At 43.9% G+C, this 12321-nt stretch overlaps 1 protein-coding gene across 1 annotated transcript in view; it reads left to right on the top strand.

Moving 5' to 3' along the window:
- The first annotated feature begins 663 nt into the window (after positions 1-663).
- The window catches only part of UXS1 (UDP-glucuronate decarboxylase 1), a 63628-nt gene continuing 51970 nt past the window's right edge, over positions 664-12321 (top strand). The window contains exon 1 of the mRNA XM_055802227.1: positions 664-881. Within this exon, the coding sequence (XP_055658202.1) occupies positions 785-881 (97 nt within the window). The 5' untranslated portion in view covers positions 664-784. The remainder of the gene's footprint in view (positions 882-12321) is intronic.

Here is a 12321-nt window from a genome sequence, read left to right as displayed (position 1 = left end):
GCCACAAGGACCTCAGATGGAAGCTGCAGTAGAAATGTAGAACATTTTAAGGTAACTGCAATCTCATTATCCTAAACACAGGCAAATTCATCAACTAGTACTTTGGGGGAAAAAAAAAATCACAGATTTATCATTTGCCATAGCAAAGATAATGTGTGCAGATATGGAAAGCTCATTTGGGATGGGGCAAACGGTACTTGCAAAATACCGGGCACTAAAGAAGATGGCGTGACACACTTTTTGTCAATGCTGTGCCCGTGTCCGTCCGGCAGGTCACCAAGGCCCACCACGGCGGGAGGCGACAGGTGACCAAGACTACCAATGCTGACGCAACCTGAAAGGCTGGGCTAGGGGCATGGCGAGGCATGGGCCCGGGCCCGCCCTCCCTTTTCCTCTGGCACGCTGTGTGGGAGGCGGGCGACTCTAGCCAAGAGCCCGGCGTTCGTTAGCGAGGAAGGACGGACGGACGGACCCCGCGGCACCACGGCCGCGCCTGGTCTGGCCTCACCTCACTGCAGCCCCCCCGCCCCGGCGGCGGGAAGGGCGCGGGCCGCCCCGCGCATGCGCCACGCTGCGCCGCCACCGCTCCGGCCGCCGTTCGGCCGCCACCCGCATCCACAGCGGGGGCGGGGAGCGAGCGGGCGGGCGGCGCTGCTGCGCCTGCGCGGGCGGTGCCCGGGGGGGGAGCCGAGCGCAGCCGAGCGGTGGGTGGCCGCGCGCGCGCGAGCCCGGTGGCGTGGCCGGCCGTGCAGGCGCCCGGCGCTGCGTGCCGCTGCCGCTGGGCATGGTGAGCAAGGGGCCGCTGCTGCGCCTGTTGACCGCCATCAACCGGAGGAGGATGAAGCTGCTCATGGGGCTCGCCTTCGTCGCCTATGTCGCCTGTGAGTGAGCGGGGGTGGGGGCGGCTCCGGTCCGGCCGTTCGTTGCCCGCGCGCCCCCGGTCCCCCGTGCCCTCCGCCGCCGGCAGGAAGGAGGAGGAGGAGCTGGCGGTGGCGGCGGCGGCAGCAGTTCCTCCCGCGCCCCGTTGCGCTGCCCGGTTGCTGCTCCTGCCGCGGCGGGGAAGGAGTCTCCCCCGCGTCTCTGGGCAGCGGGGCTGGGGGCTTCCTCCCTCTCCCCTCCCTGCTGAAACTTTCCCAAGTCCGGCGGGCAGCCGGGTAGGCCGTGGCGGAGGGGCCCGCGGGGCCGCCGCTGGGACCGGGCGGGCCGTGCCGGGGGTGCCCGTGGGGCATCTTCCCCTTGCCCCGCCCCGAGAGCTTGCGGGGGGGACACCCCATGTCCCCTCGGCGGCCTTGGGGGCGCCCGCCGCGGGCGGCTTCCTCCGGGGGCAGGCGGCCGCGCTTCCCCTCGGTGCCCCGCGGGAAGCGTGTCTCGGGGCCCGGCGGCGCCGTGCGGCAGGCGGCCGGCCTTCGGGCCGAGCCCCGGGCGTGAAGCGGAGCCGGCGGGCGGGCGTGCTGCCTGGGCGGTGGGGTGGGGTGGGCCGCCTGGGCAGGGAGGCCGAGGGGGAGCCGTGAGAGGGAGACGTGGCTCAAGGAGTGAGTGTTTCCGCAGCCGCCTCAGACCGCTCTTTGTCCGCCTTGATCTTAACCTGGGGGCTGCATGAGGCGAGCCTGTGGGGAAGTTTTCCAGGGCGGGCGTCGTGTCTGGTTTCTGTAAAATCCTCCGACGGCCTTCAGGGTTAAATAAATGTTGGATTGTTTGTTTATTAGCTCAGCACGTAGCTGGAGTCTTAAGAGCCTGAAGAGAGGCAGAGAGGTGTTTGGGAAAATCTTAGAATAACCACTGACAGGGATGTTTATGGCTTCAGTTTTATAACGCTGTCCTGTCAGCGCTCTGCCCTTTCTCGTCCAGATTTTTCTGTTGCATTTTTTGTATTCACTTTACTTTATGTCCACCTGTTTTGGTTTTAGGCTTAGGGAGACTTTATGTAGATGGCATATCATGAGGAAGGATCTTTGATGCCGTGTCAGCTTAGCTAGGGACCAGTGATTCTCTTGGTGCTTCAAAACACATATAGGTGAGCTAGCTTCGGGGATGGGTGGGAGCATCGGATTTGTATTCTCCCTTTGTGGTTGGGAGGGTGGAAAGCTACAGCTCAAGTAATTTGGCAGAAGGGGTGGTGTTTCCTACCCCAGAACCATGACATAAGAATTCCCTTTACTACCATATGTTACTGTATTTTGCAGGACCTCATTACTGCTGTTATTGTTGAAGTTGTGTGCCAGCTCTGGCTCTTAGGACAGTTTGTTTATCCAAGTGACTTCAGGTCCCAACATACTGAAGCAGGGACAGCTTAATGTCTGTTCTTATTTTGAAAAGGCTTGATCTTTCGTCAAAAAAGATACTTAGTTTTGAAAACAAAATCAATAGGCTGCTGTGAAAACACTGGAGTTGAGTGGCAATTGACATGGTCATTGGGACTTTAGATTCTATGGACAGTAGCTGGTGTTTGCTTTCTAGCTTTGTGAGTAAAAGCTAGTCTTAAGGAAGGGAAGAACTGCCATATGGTTTTTGCTGGCTGGGCTGTAAGTCTTAGAAGTCTTCTCACCGCTTGTTTCTGGTTGTTCTTTTGGATTCAGAGAAAATGGGGCAGGACAGGGACTGCAGATCAGTGTGGCAAAAAGTAGCTTGAAAAAGGAATAGGTTGGTGTCTGATGGGAGTAATTTTTTTGCATGTCTAACATGTCAGGTTGCTGTCCTTTTCAATCTTTTGACTAGTGGTCAAAAATAGTGGAATTGTTAATTATGTCTCTGGTGTCTTCAATATAATATGATATGCTAGCAGACCACTGATCTAATAGATTCTAGCGAGACTGTTTTTTGTTTTCTTTTCTATGAAAGTGATTGTGATCCCAATCCCCTATCCTAAAAGCGTACTTGCAGTATTACTGAATCATCACTGTGCTCTGGTTGCAGTTAGATAATGCCAGACTAAAATAGCATAGAATCTGAGAAAACTGAGCTGCTGGCGTAGGTGTATGTGCTGGCACTTCTTACATTCCTTCTTTCTTAAGTACTCTCCAAATGACTAAGTGTTTTCAGGCTGTGCACCTCCTTTCCTTGAATTGGCATTCAACATTTGTACATGGGGAGTCAGATTTGGAGCATGCTGTGTTACAGGGAATGAAATTCTTGGCAAGTACATTATTTTTTTATGAACTAGGAGATAGGACATTTTTGACAGTGCCATTTTGTCAGTTTGTATGTGAAACTCAGAGAGACTGTTTAGAGAGTATCTTTTTGAAAAGTGTCTTATTTCATAAAAAAGCTTCTGCTTTTGAATGCAAATTTGTTACAAATGTGCCTGATGAACTTCTCTGTGAGAGTTTGCAAACTAGAGGAAAAGCTTATTACAGTGGGTTGGAAGGCTCTCTGCCATCTCACTCTTAAGAGGCATTGATTGAGTGGCTTTCTTGGTAGTTTCACAGCACAAGGTGTTGGATGGCTCAGCTGGTTTAGACATCCCTGCTCCCCATCTCCCATTTCCTGCCAGCATCCACCATGTACAAGAGCTGAAATTTCTGTGGTATACACCAGGTAAAGGAACTGGTCTGGATGATGATGATCTTTTCAGGTTATAACCATTTGGCAGTACGGGTGTTAATTCAGACAGCTGTTTTGGCCCAGCTGAGGAGGCATTGCAGTGTTGAAACAGGCAGCTGGGAGTGCTGTTGGCAGCATTGCCATCATTTGCAGGTCTGCAGTTAGTGTCTCACCTGAAGAGTCTTTTTGACTTTAGTCAAAGTACCGCTGTGATATGAGGTGCACAGCCAGGATTGTGTTAAAGATACCTAGAACACCTTTTTATGGACTTCACTGGTTTCCCTAGTGGCACTTAGCATAAGAAGGATCCTTACTTTACTTCGGGGTTTGAATTAATTAATATTTGATGTCTCATTCCTGTAAATCTAATTTCTTTTAAATAAAAAAAAATAAAAAAATTTTCACTTTAAACAGTGTGCTATGCATAGTTTGTGTATATAAAAATAGAACCCAAAAGGAACATTTCTATGCAGCAGGCAGTTAAAAGCTGCAGTAACTTAAGCAACAGTTCCCTGGAAAAACTGAAGTGAACAGTTAAACTACTTATCTGTAGGCTGTAGGTGAAAGGGATGGTTTTGTTCCCCATTGCCCAAGTGACAGATCTGGAGATAGTGCAGCTAGTGAGCTGTCTGAATCACACTATGGTCTGATAAATGCTACTCAATGTATTTTTTAAAAAAAATTTTCAGAATTGGCTTAGTTGATTCACTTGCAGTGCTGTCTCCTTCTGTGGACATTGCGTGGCTGTACTGCACTACATATAGTGGGAAGGTTGAATTTTCATTGCCCTTTTAAAGGGACAAAATCTGCTACAACTTTTCTCTGATTTAATACACAGCAAGATAGTACAGGAGTGCAAGCACTAAGCAAAGAAGCAAGGGAGCATGTGTGGGTGAACTGAAACAAATCTTTTCAGTCATGGTCTGCACTTGCATCATCTTGAAGCTGTTGTGAAATGACAGCTTAAGAGCATGAGGTGATTATAAACAAAAGTGAAGTGGGTTTAATTGATTTTTGTTGTCTATAATGAGAAACGTAGACAGATCATAAGACAGCAAGCAATGAAATAGATGCTGTTAAAAAAATATAAATGCAGTGTCACCGCAGTATGAATAACTTACATGCAAGCCGAGAGTTTTCTTTTTAAAGAGCCCACCTGTTCGCGGCTTGGTATGTTGATACATTAGACACCTTAAACTTACTCCCTCTGAAGTTTTAAATGTTTATTCAGCTTTATATGGAATCCTTCAGTGAGGTCTTTGTAGAAACAGAACCTTATTTAAGTTGTTGGAAATACCCTGTAAAATCTTGTAGCCATGATTTGAAGACTAGAGCTCATCAATCTGCATGGTTTGCTTTAAACTTGATGCTAATGTAAATAATCTGCTGCTGTATTTTTGTAACAAGGAAGTTGCACGTTCTTCATGAAAATAAAGTTGAGAGCTCTATTTCTGGTGAGGTAGAACAGTTCTCTGCTCATTTGTAGCTCACATAGTTCTCAGGAAGTATGTCAGTTCCCTCGTTCCTTTTCCAAGGGGGAAAAAAGAGGGATCACTAAGGTGCTGTCATGAGATCGAAGCTTAAGCTCTCGTTACCTTTATACGATAATTTACAGCAGAGCTACTGAAACAACTTAAAATGTCAAAATGATGGGAGAGAAGTACATCCTGCAGTATAGTGGCTTGTCTTCTCCCAGCATTGTTAGTTTCCATAGTTTGTTATCCTTTGTTTTACAAGGTTAGCTGTATTTTTGTCAGATTTACATCAGCTAGGAAGAATGTCATACACTTTTTCTCAAAATATCAAGGTGTGACTATGCTTTTTGGTTTGAATCTTACCAGCCCCTTGTATGTTACTTGTCTTGCAGGTGTTCAAAACAAAGGTTAAATTCTCTTACTGTTGCGTTCTGTAAGCTTTTACTTTCACTTTTCATAATAGAAAAGTAGCTGTGAGTTTGTGGTGTCTCCTATTGCTTCAGGCTAGTTCTCTGAAAATTGTTCAGCACTGCTGTGGAGAATACCACAAATCTTCGTTCCCCAGCTGTTTTACAACTAGACAACAGGATTGACTGACCATGGAAGAGTTAGAAATGGTCTGATGTGCCATCAGGCTCGCCTGCTTTTTGTGTCAGCATGCCATGGATTCTTCATGAAAAGAACCAAAAACATTTGTTTGCTAGCTTCATGTCCTGCAGAGCTGCCTTTCATCTGTGGCTTTATGCAAATACGTTTACTGTCTTCAACAGCTTCCAGTTCCCTGCTCACCAGGCTTCCAACTAGCCATGGCTGTGTAGCTTATGAAAATTGGTTCATGCTTCAGTTGAGTGTATCGGGAATAGATGGACTCCCAACGCTGCTTTGCTAGCCATGATGTTTTAAACCAATTTTTTGGCGTCCTAGAGAAATTCACCCTTACTGTTCCCAGTTTATCTCCATTTGATTTTTGTGTTTAGTATTTGGCTTTTAATATTTTACCTTAGTATTTACCTGTTCTGTGGCATGGGCCACAGGAGGTGGTCCTGTCATTATTCCACTCAAGGGCAAACGCTCTTTGAACTTTCATCTTATTTCCTCTGTTTTTTTGCAAAGAGGAGATGTTTCCTTATCATTTATATTGATTGTTTCTTTTATGTAAGGTTGTTTGACCAAAGCAGAGTTTAGTTGAAACTGGTAGTTTTCAACTTCTCATTTGTGGACGCTAGGGAGGGAGAGGTGGGGGTTGCTGCACCATCTGAAGAGGTTTGTAAAAGGCAACTGGGAGAAGTGAGTTTGTTTCAGTTACAGTGCTGACCATTGGAGCATGCTGCGAGTCTGCTGCAAACAATCTTGGCAGTAAACAAACTTAAAATGCTGAAAGTAATTGACCCTGATTTGAGTCATGTTACCTTGGTTGACTGCTCAGTTTCTGGGGTTTGACGTGCATGCTGCTGTATCATCGTTGTCTTGGGAGTGTGGAATATTCTGTGCCTCCCTGAGTTTCTTGAAAAATGTCCCACTATTTTGCTAGCCATGTCTGGGAAACAAAGGGAAGGTCAAGAGCTAAATTAAAGATGACAATGCCCCTGTGCAGGTGCTCCCCTGTGCAAACGCCCCCCCCCCCCCCCCCCCCTTTTTTTTTAAGTAATTTGAAAAAACAGCACTGCCATCTAGATTGGAGAAGTCATGATTTTTAAAACTGCATACGATGTATTCTAGTTGTTGAGGTAATAGTTCTGCTGGTTTCTTTTTTCCTTCACTTGAAACAGGGAGGTGTGTGGCCCTAACAGCAGCATATACAGGTCTGTTGGCTTAGAAGGTTTCTGCTGGTTTCTTTAACCTGTCATGTTGCATTAAAGCAAGGGGAGAAAATGCTTTTCTAACAATTTTTGTACATTTTTGAATTATGTAGATCAGATTTATGTGGAGATAGAGGTAATTCCATAGAGTATTTTCCATCATCTGCTGCTGTTTAAGAAAAGACACTTAGGGTTTTCAGTTCTTTCTCTATGACTAAGTGAAAAGGGGACACAGAGATGTTAGCAGTTTAGATTGCTTAGCTTTCACATTGCCAAAATAATTTTAATCCAATTCAGAATGCAGTTATTAGTACTCCAGTACTAATGTAGTTATTAGTACTTAGTACTCCAGTTAGGTATAGCTCAAAGTCCTTCTGTTGTCTCCCTTGGGAATTCAAACCTTTTGTAGGCAGTCAATGTATTTGCAAACCCCTTTGTTGTTTCAAGACAGTAAATTCAAAGCTAGAACATTTTATGATGTCCAAGCATACTCAAATATAGGTGGTCAGGAAAATTGAAAGTTCCTCTTTGGAACTCCATAACTGTGATGAGTTATGTGTGTTCTTATTTTTTGTTGTAAATTCTGGATTTTTTTTTCTGTTTGTAATAACTGACAGTTTGAGTGTGTTACCTTCACTTCTGTCAAAATACAAAGCGTAGACAAAAGTGGGTGAGTCGTGGTAAAGAATTATATGCTAAAGGTATGAGACAGGAAGGAGTAGAAACACTGAACATAGAACTGGAAAAAAGACTTAACAGAAGAGTTGGAAAGAATTTGCCATCAGGGAAACGAAGAACAGAATTCAGTCACGAAGTGATGATGCTAACTGAACTGTTAAAATAAGGATTCATGGTTAGCTTCCCATCCAGTACGAAGCTTTGTTAACCCCTGTAAAGAAATAAAAATGGCATAATGTGATATCTCATAGCTGTAGAAGTGTATTTGTTTGCCAAAGTTTCAGTATGTGTTCTTTAAGAGGAGATACAGAAAAGGTCTTGGTGACTATATTGCTTTTGTTTTGCTGGGTGATGACTAGCTGAGGGATTGACATAGAGTAGTCATGTTACCCAAGTTGAAGAGAGAGCATCTTCCACTTCAGAAAACCCTGTATCCTGGTATCTAGGGTACTTCCCACGTGGGAAAAGCTACAGTTGTTATCTGCTGTCTTTTATTTGGGGCAGGAACTCTACTGTTGAACAAGAAGTCAGTTTAGGAGATACAACAGAAAGAACTACTTGCCATATAGAAATCCATATCAACATACCAGAGAAGTAGATATTTTTTTCGAATTTTTTTAATGTTCAAATTATTGTACGGAAGGTGACGTTCTGTAACACAAAGTTATGATAAGTAATTGTATGTTATCTCCACTAATTTTGCAACATACTCTCATCAGTATAATGATTTTCTAAAGCAAATTAACAAACTGGAATTACAGATAGGATACAATTGAGGGTTTTTTATTATTATGGAATCTAGACTGTGAAATGCAGTTTGAAATGCATTGGCAAAATCAAAGAATGGTTTGTGGTTTGTGTTGGAAGGGACCTTTAAAAGTCATTTAGAGCAGTCCCCTTGCCATGGGCCCAAACATCTTTCACAAGATCAGGTTGCTCAGAGCCCTATCCAACCTGACCTTGAATGCTTCCAGGGATGGGGAACTCACTTCTCTGGGCAACCTGTTCCAGTGTTTCACCGCTCATAATAAATAATTGCTTCCTTGTATCTTATTTAAACCTACTCTCTTTCAGGTTAAAACCATTCCCCCTTTTCCTGCCACTACAGGATGTAGTAAAAATTTTATCTTCATCATTCTTACATGCCCCCTTTAAGTACTGAAAGGCCACAGTAAGGTCTCCCTGGAGCCTTTTCTTCAGACTGAGCAACCCCAACTCTCTAAGCCTGTCTTCGTAGGAGAGGTGCTCCAGCCCTCTGATAATTTTTGTGGCTCTCCTCTGGACCCGCTCCAGCAAGCTGATCCTTCTTATGCTGGGGGCCACAGAGCTGAATAGAGTACTGCAGGTGGGGTCTCATGAGAGCACAGTAGACGGGTGGAATCACCTCCCTTGACCTGCTGCCCACATTTCTTTTGATGCAGCCCAGGATACGGTTGGCTTTCTGGGCTTTTTGCCCAGTGCTGGCTCACATCCAACTTTTCCTGCACCAGTACCCCCAAGTCCTCCTCAGGGCTGCTCTCAATCCATTGGTAACCCAGTCTGTATTGATAGTGGTGATTGCCTGACCCAGGTGCAGGATCTTGCACTTGGCCTTGTTGAACTTCATGAAGTTCATATTTGCCTGCTCTGTAAGCTGTCAGGGTCCCTCTGGGTGGCATCCCTGCCGTCAGTGGCACTGCTCAGCTCAGTATCATCTGCAAACTTGCTGAGGGTGCGCTCAATCACACTGTGTGTCATTAATAAAGATACTGAGCAGTACAGGTCCTAGTACAGACCCCTGAGAGACCACTTTTTACTGATCTCCCTTTGGACATTGAGCCATTGACCACAATTCTTTGGATATGGCCACCCAGCCAGTTCCTTATCCACTGAGTAGTCCATCCATCAAACTCGTATCTCTCCAATTTAGTGACAAGGACATTGTGTGGGAAATAAGTTTCCTGAAGTAAATTATAGTTTTCTTTACATTATTATATATCTAATTGAGATCTGCAAAAGAATTAAAGTAAGACTTTAATGCATCTGTAAAAATAAGCATTTTAGGAGCTCCTTTTGCCTACTTAATCCTTTTTGTAAACTTTTCCTCTAGAGACAAAAAACTTATTTCTGGTGGTAGACTGAAGCTGCTGAGTGACTATGGAGGTCATATTTAAGGGGAAAAAAACTCTTTTGAATGACATTGCATGTCTCTGAAATAGGAAGTTTGGCTGAAGCAATTAACTCTGGACATTCAGACCTTAACGATTTTGCTGTAGATATTCAAGTTACAACCGTATATTAGTTCATGTTGTTCCTGCATGCTCATGTCTGTTTATGGTGAGATCTGTTTGAGATGAACATCATCTTGTACTCTTATTCTGAGGAGCAGAGGTTATAAGGAGGGCAGTAAAGGGGAAAAGTCCTGTGTTTTCAGCTCAGTCAGACAAAAGTTTGTGTAAAAGTTTCTTTAATTGAGTGTCTTGAAAATGCAAACAAAGCCATTGGGAAAGAAAATGGTTTTGAAAGAGATTACATCTGTTTTTTGTACAGTTGGATCTCTATACGTATGATGGTCTTGCTTTTTAAAACATCCATTTTAAAATGCATGTGATGATAAAATAATATTGTCACTAATAATTTTGGATTATGAGTAATGACTATCACAAGGCAGTAATGGTAAATGACTTGATTTTGATGTTATTTAGAGAGACCTGGAGAGGAGGGATCATCCTGGGGTGAAGGCGCAGACTTCTTTGAGATTCTGTTTTTTCCCCATGTTCAGATTGTCTGTTATTTTTCTGGTTTCCTAGCCTGTTGTGGATGGGGGTTAATTAAGGCATGCAAGGTTCTCAGAGTAGTAATCTGTGTTTTACAGAAACCTACGAATTATTGGAGATGACAAACTCAAAGGATATTCAGGTGGAAATGTACATTCTGTTCCTATATTCTGAGGATCTGGAAGAATAACTCTTGCTTGCTGTTGAAGTACAGCTGGTCAGAGCTAGAAGTATGACTACAGTAGATAGGGAAATGTCCATTTAATAGTGCATGCTCAACAGCAAATTGCTTGCAAATTCTGCTGTACTTTTTCAAGTGTGACTTAACGGATTTTGTGTTTGTTTTTTTTTACTGCATGTAAGCAGAGCTGGTTTGTACCCAAAGGATAGCTCTTGGAATATTCCTTTGCTCAAAGTAGCCTGGTCATTGTACTACGCTGCATCTGCCACAATTTCAGAAAGGGTCTTCTCTAGAAAGAATAATCAAACCCTTAAATTTCCAGGAATATAAGTGTATTCAGTAGAAAGAAAACCATTCTGTATTCATCTGTGACTGACTGGCTTTTGTTTAAGGCAGTTTTGAGAAGTGTTGGAAATCCACAACAATTTTACTGTAACGCTGTGCTTGCCAAATGGTTACAGCTTTATCTCTTAGAGGCCGGAGGGTTAAAAAACAAACCAAACAAAGAGGATTGGGGTTTTCTGAAAACCCTGAGTGAACAATACTGTGATTAAGGCTTTAAGAAACAGATCTTCTCTTTTCTAGAAGTACAGCTCTTTATTGCTTCATCTAAGTCATGTCATTCCTCTTTGCTGGAAGCTGTCGCTTTAAAGTGCAATGGCTGTGGGAGTGATTAATGCCTCTAATGTATTTTTAATCTTCACGGCACTTGCAATTAATCCTTGCAAAAACACTGCAATAAAAATTACTGCTGTCATTATTTTATGGAAGGGATGCAGAGAGGGGAAAACATCCCAGAACAGATAAAAGTAAAAATGGGACTATACCTTACACTTACAGGCCATTAATCCAGGTTTTCATGCATCTCGGAACAATCCAGATGTTCTGATCTCTTCCTAATGGCAATTTATTATCACTTTAATCAGTCTGTAGGTGAGGTTTACAAATAGTCTTTGAGAAAATAAGCAGAATCTCTGTTTCTTTTCTCTTGTAGGTGAGTGTCTTAACTGTTTGGTTACAAGTCATGCTCCTGTCTGTCTAATCCAATTAATCATGAATTCTTCCCTTGGATAGAGTTTCAGTAGCTGGCAGGTAGACTTTCTGGCCATGAATGCGCTCTGGTTTGATGAATAGAAGTTTTTCATAGAGTATTTACTGTGTGTGGCTGTGGGGTGTGAGGGTGTTGAATCTCTAAGGTTTGAGAACTGGCATAGGACTGTTATCCTGGATGAATACCTCTTGGCTTAAGAGATTTGGCTTTAGAGTTGGCATTTTTTTTAATTGTATATTTTTAAGATTGGCTTTTACAGTGAGGTGCATTTGCTCAGGTTGGGTCTGTTAGGAGCCTGATACTTTTGAAAACTGGATTTGCATGTAGTGCCTGATTCTTACCTGCCTTCTTGCTGGTATAGAAGGTTTTTTTTAACCATCTACTATCTGCAGCTTTTGGTGCTTGAACTTGGTGGGCCTGTCAAGGGGTTTTATGGTGCCCATGAGAGTTTTCATCTTGGATTTAAGCTTGTATATCTGCATCATTCTGCATGTGTATTTGGACTCACTTGCCTTAATATGTTTCCACATTCTTGCCTGAATGTCAAACTCATCTTGACATAACCTTTAGGACAAGGTTGCAACAAGTCAAGGAAGTCCTCTGTAAGCCATAGTTATACTGCTGGTTCTGCAGCTGTGTAAGTCCGTTATATAAACAGTTGTGATATTAATTTAGGAAAAAAAACCAACAAAGCCTTAATTCCGTTGTAGTGCAAAACCTTACCTCTGATCCCTTCAGCCTTGAACGTAAGCTGTATATGAACACACAGTAGCCAAAGAGATCCTCCTTAGAATTGTGCATTCAGAATCCTTTGTAAGGGCAGTATGCTCAAGCACGTTTC

The sequence above is a fragment of the Falco peregrinus genome, chromosome 4 (assembly GCF_023634155.1).
Source record: "Falco peregrinus isolate bFalPer1 chromosome 4, bFalPer1.pri, whole genome shotgun sequence".
Taxonomy (NCBI): domain Eukaryota; kingdom Metazoa; phylum Chordata; class Aves; order Falconiformes; family Falconidae; genus Falco; species Falco peregrinus.
This window is presented reverse-complemented; position numbering and strand designations above follow the sequence as displayed.